This window comes from Toxorhynchites rutilus, chromosome 3 (assembly GCF_029784135.1).
Source record: "Toxorhynchites rutilus septentrionalis strain SRP chromosome 3, ASM2978413v1, whole genome shotgun sequence".
NCBI classification, from domain to species: domain Eukaryota; kingdom Metazoa; phylum Arthropoda; class Insecta; order Diptera; family Culicidae; genus Toxorhynchites; species Toxorhynchites rutilus.
The window spans coordinates 79,270,771-79,285,144 of NC_073746.1; the positions used below are offsets into that span (position 1 = coordinate 79,270,771).

Sequence of the window (14,374 nt, forward strand, 5' to 3'; positions counted from 1 at the left end):
TATATATATATATATATATATATATATATATATATATATATATATAATAATGGATTTCTGTCTGTCTGTTAGGGCATGTAGGGTTTTTTGGGGCCGGGGAAGGTTTTCGTGATAGTTTGAGACACCTCTCCTCTCTCTCAGGGGGTCTGCCATACAAATAAAACACAAATTTCTGAATTACTCGAGAATTAATCAAGCAAACGAAACCAAATTTGGCATGTGGAGGTTTTATGATGTAATAAGTATTTCTATGGTGGTTGGACACTCCTTCCGCTCTCTAACGGTGGGCTATCATGCAAATGAAACACAAATTTCTGCAGAACTCGAAAACTAATCGAGCAAATGGAGCCAAATTTGGCATGTGAAGTTTTTACGGGGAACGAATCGTTTCTATGGCGAATACACTCCTGCCCCCTTCTCTAAAATTCGGAAAATTAAATTCCCATATGTTCTACAATTACATAGTGATAAGTGCTGTTAGTCCATTTGATGTTTGCGCTAACGAAATTGATCTTTGTTCGAAACTGGAAATGGATTTTAATGTGATGAAACGCACTCCTATATCTTCTTCTATCTATACAAAAAAAACGGATCGCCGGATATGTTGATAAGAGCAGAACTCGAGGAAGGAATTGTTCGATTTAGGGCTGTCTTTATTCTATCATATTTTCTATATAAAACATTTATCCATGTAACGGAGAAACATGTTATTTGCAAGTGGTTGAAAAATCTTGAACGAGAATTGTGTCTGAAAATAATCTGTTATTTAATGATTAGTTTTGGTATAAGTACTAGGAATTTTATAGTAAAAGGTAAATACAACGGGGTCGAATAGAAGATCAATCAATGAACAGTTCTGCGATTGGTCCCATGCATTTGCTCATAGTAAGAAAACGTGAATGTTTGAAGGTATTGATAACAAAAAACAAATTTTGGGCGGGACGAAGTTTGCCGGGTCAGCTAGTATATATATAAATGGATTTCTGTCTGACTGATTCTTATGGACTCGGAAACTAGTGAACCGATCAACATGAAAATTGGTATGTAGGGTTTTTTGGGACCCGGGAAAGTTTTCGTGATAGTTTCAGACCCCTCCCCCCTCTCCAAGGAGGCCTCTTTTATGAGGTTGTTCTAGAATATTGTGTTTACGCTGTTATGTGAATAACCTCATTGTGTATTATTTGGTACTAACAATAACTGACAAAATATAATGAATAAAATATAGAATAAAAATTAAAAAAAAACAAATAAAAAAATTAAATAACTGTCAACGTAGGAATGGTAGATGTGAAGTAGCTGTGAAGCCATGTGCTTACCAGCTGTCCTAGCTCCTAAATGAAGTTTATCTTTATTGTCTGAATTCGAACTGATTCAAATGTTATGGTGAATGAAACAGATAAACTAGGAAGGTTCTGTAACAGACGAATAAAACAAGTGTGGTGGTTTAAAAATTGCACTAGCAAAAACGGAAATTCTACCCAACATAATTTTTGAAAAAATAAAACAAAAAATTATGTCTCTACTTCCATCAACTTCCAGGTATGATTTCTAAAGCCTTATATTTTTTTAGGAATTTACCTATATTATAAAAAAAAATACAATAAAAAAAGAAAATATATTTCAAAAAATCAGAAATGGAAATAATGATTCCGCACCGAAATAAGAATTGAATAATCCACCAATCACAGACTTAAAAACATATTGAATAAAAAGACAATATTTTCATGTTGACTAATAAGAAAAAAAAATCATGTTGATTGTTATAAAAAATAAAAAAAAGACATATTTCTCTATGTTCAGTAACGCATTTTTCTAAGAAGAGAGCAGATGGTGTTCTGTTTAAAGTAATTTACCATCAACCTACTCAATGATCAGAAGATTCTACAGACATTCTTTTTTTCACCAAACAGTATACAGGTCGGACTCGATTATATGTGATTCGATTATAAACAATTTTGGACTCGATTATATACAGTTTGGAAAAGAATATTTTATTTCAAATATGGCTTACTTTAAGAAAAAATGTAACCTTTCAACGTGAGGGTGAAGTTTAAGTGGCTATTACATGCACTGTGGATTAAAAATCGATATTTTTGAAAATTTTGCTTGAATTTTCACCAGGAATTGTTTATATCGAAATTAAGAAAGATAGAAGTTTTGCGTCAAAGCACAAATTGTAGAGCGGTTGAAGAACTTTAATTTAATGATAGAAGCAATCTAGTTTAATATAAACTTTTAGGATGAAATTAATAATAACAAATTAAAAATTATTAACTTTTAAGTTTTCAATTCCAAAATGATATTAAAATCCACTAATTTAGTTGTTCCACTACTATATCCTGTACTAAATTTTCTCATCTTTCAAACGAAAGCATCAGAATCGTCTTCCGTAGCATACTTTTTAATGTAGAGCCAGTTTGAGGGAACAGAGTCCGAAATAAAAAAAAGTGCTATAACTCTGTTATTGTTGAAATTCGAACATATGCGTAGGAGGATTTTTTCATCAAATATGATCGTCTATCACCTCCTGAGAGAATCTGGATAAATTTATATTTTTCATGCGGTGTTTTCTGACTTTAAGGAGATGAATCAAAAATCAATTTCCTCTTTTAATTTCAAAAAACGAAAAATACATGTAAAAAAACAATTTTTTTTTTTCATTTTTTTGACTCGATTATATACAGGATTCGATTACATACAGTAAAAAGAAATCACAAACTGTGTATAATCGAGTCCGCGCTGTATCACATTTCAGAGGTCGAAAATTATTTCACACAATCATACTTACCACTAATCGGTTGGCATCAGCACTGGAGAGTCTGAATAGCATCTGCAAAATAAACACAGAAAAAGACAAATCGATAAAATGAATTCAACACATCGCGTATATAGCGTGAAATTCAAACGCGTACTCATTCGCTGGAGCGTTTCACAAACAATCATGCCGGAGCACCTGCTCGGAATACAGATAATACACCTGAGGATCATGTTAAATGTACCATCGCCACGATAATTTGCTAGCGAATTAAAAATGCATCCGATGATTTATTACGCTTATTCGTTTAAGCAGCCAAATTCCATTACGGTAATTCCCACCGCACGAATCTGCGTCTGCACGATTTATCAAATTTAGATTACAGTAAATAAACATCGAGCCCCATTTACTTCAACACCTCCATTGAGTTTCAGAACTGTTCCCGGGAACTGCTGCTTCTAGATAGTATTGAACGTGAAATACGCCTAAATAAATTACCAGCGATAACAGCGTACAATCCTTTCTAAGCGGACGTGATTTACAAAACCGAAACCAAATCCTATTCTCATTTCAAAGCAAAATTGAAAACAAACGACAGAGGCAAACACCACCTCACCACTGGAGGAGGCTATTAGAATGTATTCCACATACACACAGACCCTAAACAAGCACCCACCCACACGTTTGGTTCGGTGGCCCACCGAAATCGCAAACACAGGATTGATAAATTATCGGCGTGATTATTTCGCTGCCACCATCCCTCCCCCAACACCAAAAACGCAACACACTCGAGAGCAGAAAACTAATTTATACATCCTAATGTATCCGTTTCCGCAAGGTTTCATTTCCTGGGAACGGTATCATTTGTGACGACTATCTTCGATCTTGGTGCCCAGCGGAAGTTTCCCAGCCCCGTTACCACGGTGCTTTCTCGCACTTTCCCGATATGTCGCGCTGTGCTAAGTCATTCACACGGGAAGTATTAAATTTGCATACATCAGCAACAGCAGCAGTAGCGGGAATGGGAACGTAAACGGGATGTAGTATTTCCGGTGCGACGCGTGACCCGATCCGGCCGGTTTCGCTTTGAACCGATTTAACGATACCCCCGTTGGCGTATCGACGCGATTGATTTTACGACACATATGAGGCTCGTGCGCGCTCTTGGCCCCGATTGGAAGGTACGATTGATCCTGGCTTGCAAATACAGAATGCTGCGATGTTGCGCAATATTTTATTAGCATACTTCAGAGGGGATGGAGATTTTATGACCATCACTTTCTGCTCCCATAAAGAGAGAAATTTGAAGACAGAACTATGTGACATCGAAAAAAAGACACACACATACAACAATAATTAGTACGACTTCAATCAAAAATCCGATAAAAACGTTTATCACCATGACGCTCTTATGTTGCTTCGCTCGGATACTTTCCGGTATTATCACATTTTCGCCGCAAGAATATCTACTTTCTGTTTCCTCCAACCCGTCCTTGAGCCGTGTTTGGAACGGATGGGCTCAGGGAAAGTGGCAAAGTGGCGAACGTAGGGAAAGAGGAACAACAATTTGTGAATTTTGAATACGCTACAAAAAGCCGCATAATAAAGTTACGAAACGCGAAATAGCATGATTCGGATGAAGCTTCCTGATTGCCCCGCCCTCCCGGTGATACTTCTGCCGAAGCCGTAGAGTGAGAATAATCCGGCTTTTCGGGAGACTAGGATGCTTACTTACGCCCTGCCTCCAATTGTTGGGGAGATCCCAGCTGTAAAATGAAGTTAAAACGCCATTCTTGAGTGGAGATACGGTTATTGAGAGGATGAAAGGATGAAACGGTTTTTTCACTCTCTCTCACTGCTCGGGTAAGATTGTTTTCCTGTAATGGAATAATTTGTTTGAATTACATCGTTTTTAATTCCGTGAAAATGAACACTCTGGGAGCGGCTATAAAAAGGGTGTTAATATTTACTATTGGATGTGAAATTTCGCGAAGCGTTCTGTAAGCTTCTACGCGCCTGGTGGAAGGACAATGATGACGGTGCTGTGTTCCGCACGACGTTAAATTTTAATGATGCTTTCAAGTCAGATGCTCTCAGAATAGATCCACGAATCAAATGAGATAACTCCATAAGGTATTGTGACACTTGGTTTTTTTTTTCAACTACATGCCCGGCAACAGATGACGGTTATTTTGGATTTATATTCGTCGAGTGTATATTTCTGTGTATTTTTTGTATATTTCTTTTGGATTATCACACCCGAATGCAATTCTGAATTTTCAAATCTTCAAAAAAAAAACAACATTATCATATGAAAAGTTAATTACCTTATATTATAATAGAGTTTAACACGTTGAGCTCCGCGTTGATCCCTAGGGGCCTTTATTGAGCCCCTGACTGACTGTGACTGACAGTTACAAAATAAAATAATAAAAATACATACGGTTAGGTTTCGGATGTTTTACAAAATCTGACTACTTACTAGTTGAATTTCTGACTATTTTCTATTCACGCAATAAGTATCTTTGGGAGCTGGGACCGACACTGATATTGTGCAAACGCTCTTGATGCGGGTTAAATGAAAAGCGCAGCAATAAAAATTCGGGGCTCAACGTGTTAACCTAATTTGATGAGTCTCCATTCATCGTGTAGTTGATTTTATTGACATTGTCCTGGCGTTATAGATTTGGTGTCAAAACAGCTTAATTTCGCAAAATGGAACGAATCAATCGAGAAATTTGTTCTCAATTATTCAAGAGTACTGTTTCGAGTCTATCCTGTAGAAAAAAATCACAGAAGGAATCATATTTCACGATAGAAACCCTAAACGCTGAGAATTATCGAAAGAAGTGCATTCAAAAACTTCTTGTTGCTGTGTACCGTCAACACAGAACCCCACTGATATTCTGGCCAGATGATGCATCCACTCACTACGCTGTTACCACCTTAAAACTGCTGATGAACTACATGATCAAATTCGTCCAAAAAACTAATAATCCACCAAATTGTACAAAATTACGTCCGGTTGAAGGTTACTGGCCAAGTATCAGGTGGTACCTTCAAAAGAATGGCAAAGAAGCACAATCAATCGATGAGTTCAAGAAAATGTGGTCTTCTGTAAGCCGAAAAGGTCACCTGGAAACTGTGAAGAGGCTTGGAGTGCGAGAAAAAGCTCTGATAAAACTGATAAAACGAAACAGAAAGTTTGTCTCAGAGATATCCACTGTTCATACACTCTGTCCAACTCGTATAAGACCAGGTGATGATCTTGCTGCTTTGTGCCATCTATATATATAAAAATAGATTTCTGTCTGTCTGTCTGTCTGATTCTTATGGACTCGGAAACTACTGAACCGATCGACATGAAAATTGGTATGTAGCGGTTTTTGGGGCCGGGGAAGGTTTTCGTGATAGTTTGAGATCCCTCCCCCCTCTCTAAGGGGGGCTGCCATACAAATGAAACACAAATTTCTGCATTACTCGAGAATTAATCAAGCAAATGAAACCAAATTAGGTATATTGAGGTTTTGAGGTGAAATAAATATTTCTATGGTAGTTAGACTTTCCACCCCCCTCTCTAAAAGGGGGCTGCCATACAAATGAAACACAAATTTCTGCATTACTCGAGGATAATAAAGCAAATGAAACCAAATTAGGCATATTGAAATTTTAGGGTGCAATAAATATTTCTTTGATGGTTAGACTCTCAACCCCCCTCTCTAGGGGATGGAGGTGGGGGATCTGCGATACAAATGAAACACAAATTTTCTGAATTACTCGAGAATTAATCAATCAAACGAAACAAAATTTGGCATGTGGAGGTTTAAGGATGCAATAAATGTTTCTATGGTGGTTAGGTGTAAGAGTTTTTTCCTTCTGTTCTTCTATTATTCAGTTTAAACGGACAGCGGACACAGTTGATTGATCATTGTTGAGTTATTTACAGAACAGCAGTCCGATGTGTCTTGCAGAGCAGAGCAGTTGTATGGATAAATCGATCTTATTTCAATCGTGGATCGATCTCCATCGCTGGTGATTGTTGCGTGGATGTAGTCATTCTATAACAACACAAAGATGGTCAATGAGGGCCCTGAGTTTTGTACTCACGATCGATCGCTTACTAAGCGAACGCGCAACCGATGTGGCTACGAAGACCCCCTGAAATTTCATTGTAATGATAAGAAATTTTCGTAATATCATTAGGACAGTAATTATTATTATTATTATGTTTGGTTTATTTCGGCCGGCTTTAACCTTTTAGGTCATTCACCGTATCTCGGAAAATGTATGGTTTATAATGGAAAATGAACAACACATTTAACAATATTTTCATCGTTGTCAATCAGTATATAACGAAACCTCCTCGTACAGGGGCGTTGCGGAGACGAGACGGGCAGCGGTCTTACAGCATAGATTGTCTCGTCCGTTTGTCTTATCTTCATCCTAGCAAATCCTGATTTTCAGTACAACGCATGTGATATTTCTGGAAAAACGCAAAGGAACAGTATGCGTGTTGATTACGAGAATAGAAATGGTACTCACGCGGGCTACACTCAGGTTCCCCGCAGCACCTGCCGCCGGAGGCTCATCAGTTGAAGTCGGAACTTCTCCGGACAGGGATGCTACAGGGAAGGTGCTCTTTTAAATTTCCCAAAACAGGCCGGCATCCTTCAGGAACGACAGAAGAACCTCCTCTCTAACAGGGTCATTGCTGAGAACATCCCTTATTGATGTTGATAGTTGGTAATGTTCTCGCAGGTCATGATACTCCGCACAGTTGATTAGCATATGTTCGACTGTTAATCTGGTGTTGCATGTTGTGCAGATTGGTGGATCACATCTGGTGATCGTGTGAGCGTGGGTGACCCTCGTGTGTCTCGCACGCAACCTGGACAGGACCCTTTGTTCCCGTCTGTCGTCCCTATCGTTCCATCGGTTCAAATCGCCTTTAACTTTGCTTAACAAGCCTGTCGAGCTTCTCCAGTGTCGCGTAAAGTGAATGATGGTCTCGTTTTTGAAGTTTTTAAATATGTCAGCCGCAGGAACGGTGTCCGTCGCGAATGCCTGTGCCGACCTACCAACTGCCGCCAGTGTGTCCGCCCGCTCGTTGCCATGAATGTTGCTGTGACCGAGGACCCAACACAAAGTTGTCATCGCTGCGCAGTTTACCTCTATTGCCTGAATGAATGGGTGCCGTGACTCTCCCGCTTCCAAGGCTGAGAGCACCGACAGTGAATCGGTAAAAATGACCACTGGAGTATTAGCTGGAACACGACCTACAGCATGTGCTATGGCCGCCGCTTCCGCCGAAAAAACCGAGCACAACTTTGGCATTTTGAGACATAGGCCCCTTCCGATGCCGCTGATTCCGATGCCGACTGAATTGTTACACTTGGATCCGTCAGTGAACACTTGCATGTGGTGGGTGAATCTGGTGTTCACCAGTTCCGCGAACTTCGCTGTTGCCACGCTAGAGTTGGGGTTTGCCCCTCGTGATGATGCCAGGCTGGTGTCGATACTAAGTCCACTCTCGAACCATGGACGTTTGCATACACGGTGCAACCGGGCTAGCTTCGGAAGGTCAGTTCCAGTAAAACTGCGATGGATCTCTTTACTCACCTGGAGCAGCACACAGTCGTTCCCTGTGGTTTTTTCGAGATAACTGAGAGCACGTTTGATAATGGTGACCGCAACGATCCAACGGAAAGGAAGAACACCTGCCTCAACACAAGCATCAGTCGCCGGAGTACCGGGCAAAAGATTCGAACAGAGCCTCACCGATCTGTTGTAAAGTGGGGCAAGTACACTTGTTAAGCCGCTTCTGTTGGTGCACGTTGCTTCCACCCCGTAGAATATGCGACTATTGATAAGAGCTCTGCTGATATTCAACCCGGTAAGTCTGTTCCATCTAGGGTGACGCGAACTGATCGTGCGTAGCAGTCTTAAGCGGCTCTCGCATTCTTGTTTGATCCTGCGAAAATGTGGTATGAAACAGAATTTCCGGTCGATGGTCACACCAAGTATCTTAGGTTCGCGTCTGAACGGGATGTTGACGCTTCCCAATTTCACCGGAACACCAGTTGCCACATGGTGTGTGTTGCAGCAGTGTGTTATCGAGCACTTTTCTGCAGCAATCGAGAATCCGACTGATTCAGCCCAGCGTCCAATCGCGTTTACTGCTGTTTGTATTTTTCTACGGACTGGGCGAACCCTTCTTCCTGACACTACGATGACAATGTCGTCCGCATACATGAAGGCATACACGTCCCTCGGCAAGCACTGGAACATGGAGTTGACGCTAACTAAGAACAGAGTTACAGCAAGCGCGGAGCCCTGAGGAACACCGTTTACCTCCACAAATTCATCGGACTGGCATCCCCCAATCCCAACTCTGAACTTGCGGTTAGCTAGGTAATCCTGCAGGAATACGCCGAGTCTACCTTTTACGCCCCAATCGAGAAGCTGACGAAGGACTCCCTCACGCCAGACGGAATTGTACGCCTTGGCAATGTCGAGAATGCCTATATCGATGTGATGGCCCGAATCGACAGCGCGCCAGATCGTCTCGCTTAGTGATCCTAGGTAACCACTGGTACCAAAACCCTGTCGAAAAGCGAACTGCCGGTTGTCCAAATATTTGCCGTCTTCCAGGAACTGCATCAGTCTACGATTCACCATACGCTCCATGATTTTTCCTACGCAAGGTAGTAGACTGATGGGGCGGAAATCACTAGGGGACCTCGTCTGCGTTTTCTTGGGAATGGGAATGACTAATGCAGTTTTCCACTTCGTCGGGATTGTACCGTTGGTCCAAATTTGGTTGTACAAGTCCAGTAGAACCCTCTTTCCATCTATCGGTAGGTGTTTTAAAAGATGGTAGCTGACGTTATCCAACCCTGGTGAACTGCCTTTGGCTGTCGAAAGGGCATAATGCAGTTCAGCTCCAGCAAATGGCCTGTTATACATCTGCGCAGAATCGGGCGGGAAGACGACAGGAGATTGTCGTTCTATTCTTCGTTTACGTTCTAGAAAGCGCGCGGGCAGAGCAGTATCAGCTGATAGCGAGGCGAAAAATACTCCCATTCGGTTAGCGATCTCGATCGGATTTGTGATGGCGACATTGTTTTCCACTATGGTGAAACCAGTGTTTCTTCTTTTCCGGCTAGTGCATTCACTCTTCTCCAGAGTTCAGCGGTCGACGATTCTGGGGAAATACGGTCTAGAAATGCTTCCCAGCTATTCTTTTTAGCCACTATGATGGCCGCCCTGGCCAAGTTTCTCACTCTGCGAAACTCTTCCAATTTCGCTGTGTAATCGCGATGGTTCGTCGGTATTTTGCGAAGAGCTCGGAGTGCCTTACGTCGAGATTTGATGGCTGTTTCCACCTCTGGGCACCACCAGTGGACGGCTCTCTTTGGAGGAGAACCACTTGTGCGAGGAATATGTTCACTCGCCACACGAACGATGATGTTTTCGAACTCTTCAAGTGAAATCCCTCGATCCATCTCATTCGGGGTTAGTTCGCTTGATATTTCATTTTCATAACCATCCCAATCGGCCTTTTCGTATATCCACCTACGTCTCCGAGTGGTGGCCGGACGGCAGCTGCCGTGGCTCACCATTATGGGATAGTGATCACTGTGGCACTTATCTGGAAATGTTGACCAGCTGAGTGAATCAACTATTTGGTGGGAGGAGATAGAGGGGTCTATTGCTGACGTTGATCGACCCCGTGAGAAGGTGATGCTGCCGTCGTTCAAACTTATCGCGTTCCGACTCTCTACAATATCTGCAATTTCCAACCCCCTTCGGCTGTCTCTGGCAGATCCCCAGAGCGTATGGTGTGCATTAAAGTCACCCAGGAGCAAGAATGGTGAGTCGATCTGGTCTATTAAGCCGTTAAGCATGGTGCAGAAATGGGCTGGTTTCGCGGTACATTAATCCCCGATTGCCGCCTCCCATGAATAGCGGCTACCAAGCCAACTCGATGGGTTTGTATCACTACGAATATGCGTCTCTTGTAGAGTTAAGCAGAGCGGATCTGTACGTGCGATGATGTTCTGCAAGTCTCCCAAGTTATTGCGGAGGCCATTCATGTTCCACTGAATAGCGAGTATGATGTTTGAGTTCCTACTGGTACTGGACGATGTTGGACTCGATGATAACGAGTGCTCTGGAGAAACGTAATCGGAAGCAGTGGACGTGTTCGAGTTGTATAAACATAAGGAACTTACCCGGGAACAACCCGGGTTCCCCGCAGCACCTGCCGCCGGAGGTTCATCATTTGTACACGGTACCTCCCCGGACAGGGATGCTGCGAGGACGGGTGTTGTGTGTGTTTCGTTGCTCGTTACATTTGTGATCTCCGCTCTTCTACATCGCGTCAACGGATGAATACGAGGCAGGTAGAGAGAATTGACGAGTGGAATTGAAGATATGTATGGCATGGATTCTGTTGTACTGACATTTGCTGCTGTTTGTGAAGGTACTGAAAGCAAATAGGGAAGGGCGCCAGTTGTGTTCGTGGAAGTATTTATAGGAGAACTTACCCGGGAGCAACCCGGGTTCGCCGCAGCATCTGCCTCCGGAGGCTCATCGTTAGGAGTCGGAACTTCCCCGGGCAGGGATGCTGCGGAGATGGGAGCTATACTGACTACACTAGATGCTTCTTCCTGAGTTGAGATTATTGTTGTTGTTGTTATTGTGTCGTGCGTAAGATTTACTTCGAATGTTCTGAGTTGCGTTGTTTGTTGATGTAAAACTGTTGGAAATGGAGATATTCGATGACCGGTCGCAGAGGTGGTTTCACCATCAACGGGTTGGAGCAAGATGTCCCGGATGGATTCACTTTCCTGCTGCGCTTCTTCAAGAAGTGAGGGTGGTACTCCACATTCCCATCCCTCAAACCGGTTGCTTGTGTTGTTATGCTGCAGGCTTATGTTGGTTGTAGTGTTTGATTTGGGCTTTGGCGTAGGTTTATTGTTATTTCGTCTTTGCATTATTGGGTCGGTTAGGTGATTTAAACAAGTCTTGGCTGGTTTCGGAATCGGTTAGATCCACCTCTTCCACTGCAATGTTGTTGACTGCTTGTCTGGTCATGATTGGACTTCTTGCGTTGTTGGATACTTTTTTGGGAGGTGGTGACATGCCAGATGTTTGTTGTTGCGAATGAGAATGCTAATGTATTGTTCCTCGTTTCGATTTCTTCCTAATTCCTTCATGTTCTGGTTCGCTGGTCTGTGAGTTCGATCGTGATCTGCTTTGAAGCGACGTGTCGATGAATTTTTTCATTTTCTGACTTTGTAATTCAAGCTTCTCAATTTTCGTGTCTCTGTCTCGGATTAGTTGTAGTAATTCATTGATTTTGTCGTCTTTCTCCTTGTTCTGTTCGATGATGGTATTCATTTTCTCTTCCAGTGCTTGTCTTTGTTCCAATTCCTTTCCAAGTTTAGAGATTTCCGCTTGCTTCTCTTTTAATTGGTTTGACAGAGTATTTAATCTGGCATGGTCGAGACGATGTTGGGCAGCTACCTGTGCATAACTACCATTCCCAGTCGCTACACGTTTTCTCGCATCCACATACGAGAGATTGTAGTCTATCTTCGTGCGGATCACTGCAACTTCGGTTTTAAAAATCTCACATTGACGGCTGCTAGGTCGGTGGTCGCCTTTACAGTTTCGGCAGAATGGTTGTTCTTCGCACGTTTCTCTCTTTTCATGTTCGTTGGAGCAATTGTAGCATCTTTTTATATCATTAGGGCAGTTCAATCGTGGGTGGCCGTATTCGTAGCACTTGAAGCACAACATTGGGTTCGGATAGTAGGGACGTGTTCTTACGCGAAGTACTCCCACTTTCACTGTCTCCGGGTAAATGGATTTATTAAATGTCAGAATAATAGCTGGGGTGTTCTCTTTATTGCTTTTTAAAATTCTCCTCGCTTTTATAACCCCTTGACCATTCAATTCCTTTTCGATCACTTCCCCACTAAGAGGTAATAGATCGAACGAAGATATGACACAACGGCTGATGTTGAGTGTAGGATGTAATACAATCGATACTTCCGTTCCGTCGAAAAGTTGGGACATTTGGAGTAGTTTTTTAACCTGGGTGGCACTTCTCGTTCTCAATATATATCGAGTGCATTTTGCCTCACTTTTTGCACTCTCTATAGCTCCGGCGAAGTTTTCAATACTCTTCCCTATGATGAACGGATTACATGGTAGGTTTGTTCCGTTCTTTCCCGTGAGCAGAAGGGTGGTGACGGCTCCAAATTCATTTCTTGACCCGCCGGGATCGTCCCCGCTACTGCATGCCATGTGTTTCTGTACTATGCAATTTTTTCGGGTTCGTCACTTACTGCTAACTTAATTATAGTGGATAAAAAAAAATGGTGGAGACGCTTGGTCTTTATCGCACACTAATTTTGAATATTTGAATCCAATGGAGACGCGAAACACTGAAGTAGCTCTCTTTTGGTCTTGGACCCTGTTACTTCGGTGTGTGAAGTAAGACGGTAGCAATAATTCCACTCACGTTTACGACGCAATGGTTTCAAATATGATATCGCCGGGTGGCGGAGCACTAATTCGAACTATCTCGGGTGGCAGAGCCCAACTTTTGAATTGAATTCGATGAACACTTCTGAACTTAGGATAGCTTAGCAGAACGACCGATTGGTATGGAGGCTCTACATGAACTGTTAGGACAGTAAAGTGTCTGTTGGTGTACCAAATAATGATAATGATAAATCATGAAAAGACTAAGGGCGCTATATTTTTTAATATTTTTTCTGAAAAGCTGAGGATTTTTCACATAACATATATGGAAACCAGAGAGGCGTTTTTTTTTCGTTATGATTTTTCAAAGTTAACCGATGTTCCAATACATCATTTTTCACTTTTTTTGAATTTATTTGAATTGTATTTAGAATCCGGAATCACAAAACAGTTGTATTTGGGGATTGGTTAAAGATTCAAAACAAGCTTCAGTATCAAAATACAGATAATTTATTGTTCTTTCAGAAGACAAATTATATCGCAGTTCCCCTCTATTAGAATGTCACAAATGCATTCCAGTTTTCCGATTATTGTCAGATTATAAACCTGTGTAAAAAGAAATCTGTCTACATCTAGAAACTGGAATCTTAACCGTTCGAGAGCGGGACGAAATTTTGTGAGCAAAAAATAAGAATGAGTACGGGTATATTTAAAAAAAATACTAACAAACAGTATACGCAGTTGAAGTGTAAATACACAAACGTAAATACACACAAATTCTTAAATCTATCAATATATCTATTACTATAATCAATATATTAACTATCAATATATAATATATTATTACTATCAATATATCTATTATTATAATCGTCAACATTTGTACAATCTCCATATAGCCCATATATCAATATATAGAATTAAGGGAAATGTTCATGTATAATAATAAAAATATAGTTAATAATTTGACTTCTTTAAACCTATGTATCCGAGTCGGTGAAAATAAACGAATTAAAAAAATGTACACCCAACGTGTTTCGAAAAGAAATTTTTTTTAACATAATACAAGAAACGCGCTCTCGTACTCTCTGCAATTATTTTAAAAAAAAATCTTCCCCACAA

At 41.3% G+C, this 14,374-nt stretch overlaps 3 protein-coding genes across 3 annotated transcripts in view; all 3 read right to left on the bottom strand.

Annotated features, from left to right (window-relative positions):
• The window catches only part of LOC129774911 (neural-cadherin-like), a 1,140,595-nt gene that overhangs the window by 793,710 nt on the left and 332,511 nt on the right, over positions 1-14,374 (bottom strand). The window contains exon 4 of the mRNA XM_055778980.1: positions 2,789-2,830. The gene's annotated coding sequence lies outside the window, so the exon portion shown is untranslated. The remainder of the gene's footprint in view (positions 1-2,788; positions 2,831-14,374) is intronic.
• Positions 7,397-9,442, bottom strand: LOC129773263 (uncharacterized). The gene has a single exon (XM_055776860.1). It carries the CDS (start codon positions 9,440-9,442, stop codon positions 7,397-7,399), a length of 2,046 nt encoding a protein of 681 aa, XP_055632835.1.
• Positions 11,933-13,072, bottom strand: LOC129773264 (uncharacterized). Its single transcript, XM_055776861.1, has one exon. It carries the CDS (start codon positions 13,070-13,072, stop codon positions 11,933-11,935), a length of 1,140 nt encoding a protein of 379 aa, XP_055632836.1.

Coding starts and splice junctions, on each gene's coding strand:
- LOC129773263 (XM_055776860.1), bottom strand. CDS start 9,442: ATGGAGCGTATGGTGAATCGTAGACTGATGCAGTTCCTGGAAGACGGC.
- LOC129773264 (XM_055776861.1), bottom strand. CDS start 13,072: ATGGCATGCAGTAGCGGGGACGATCCCGGCGGGTCAAGAAATGAATTT.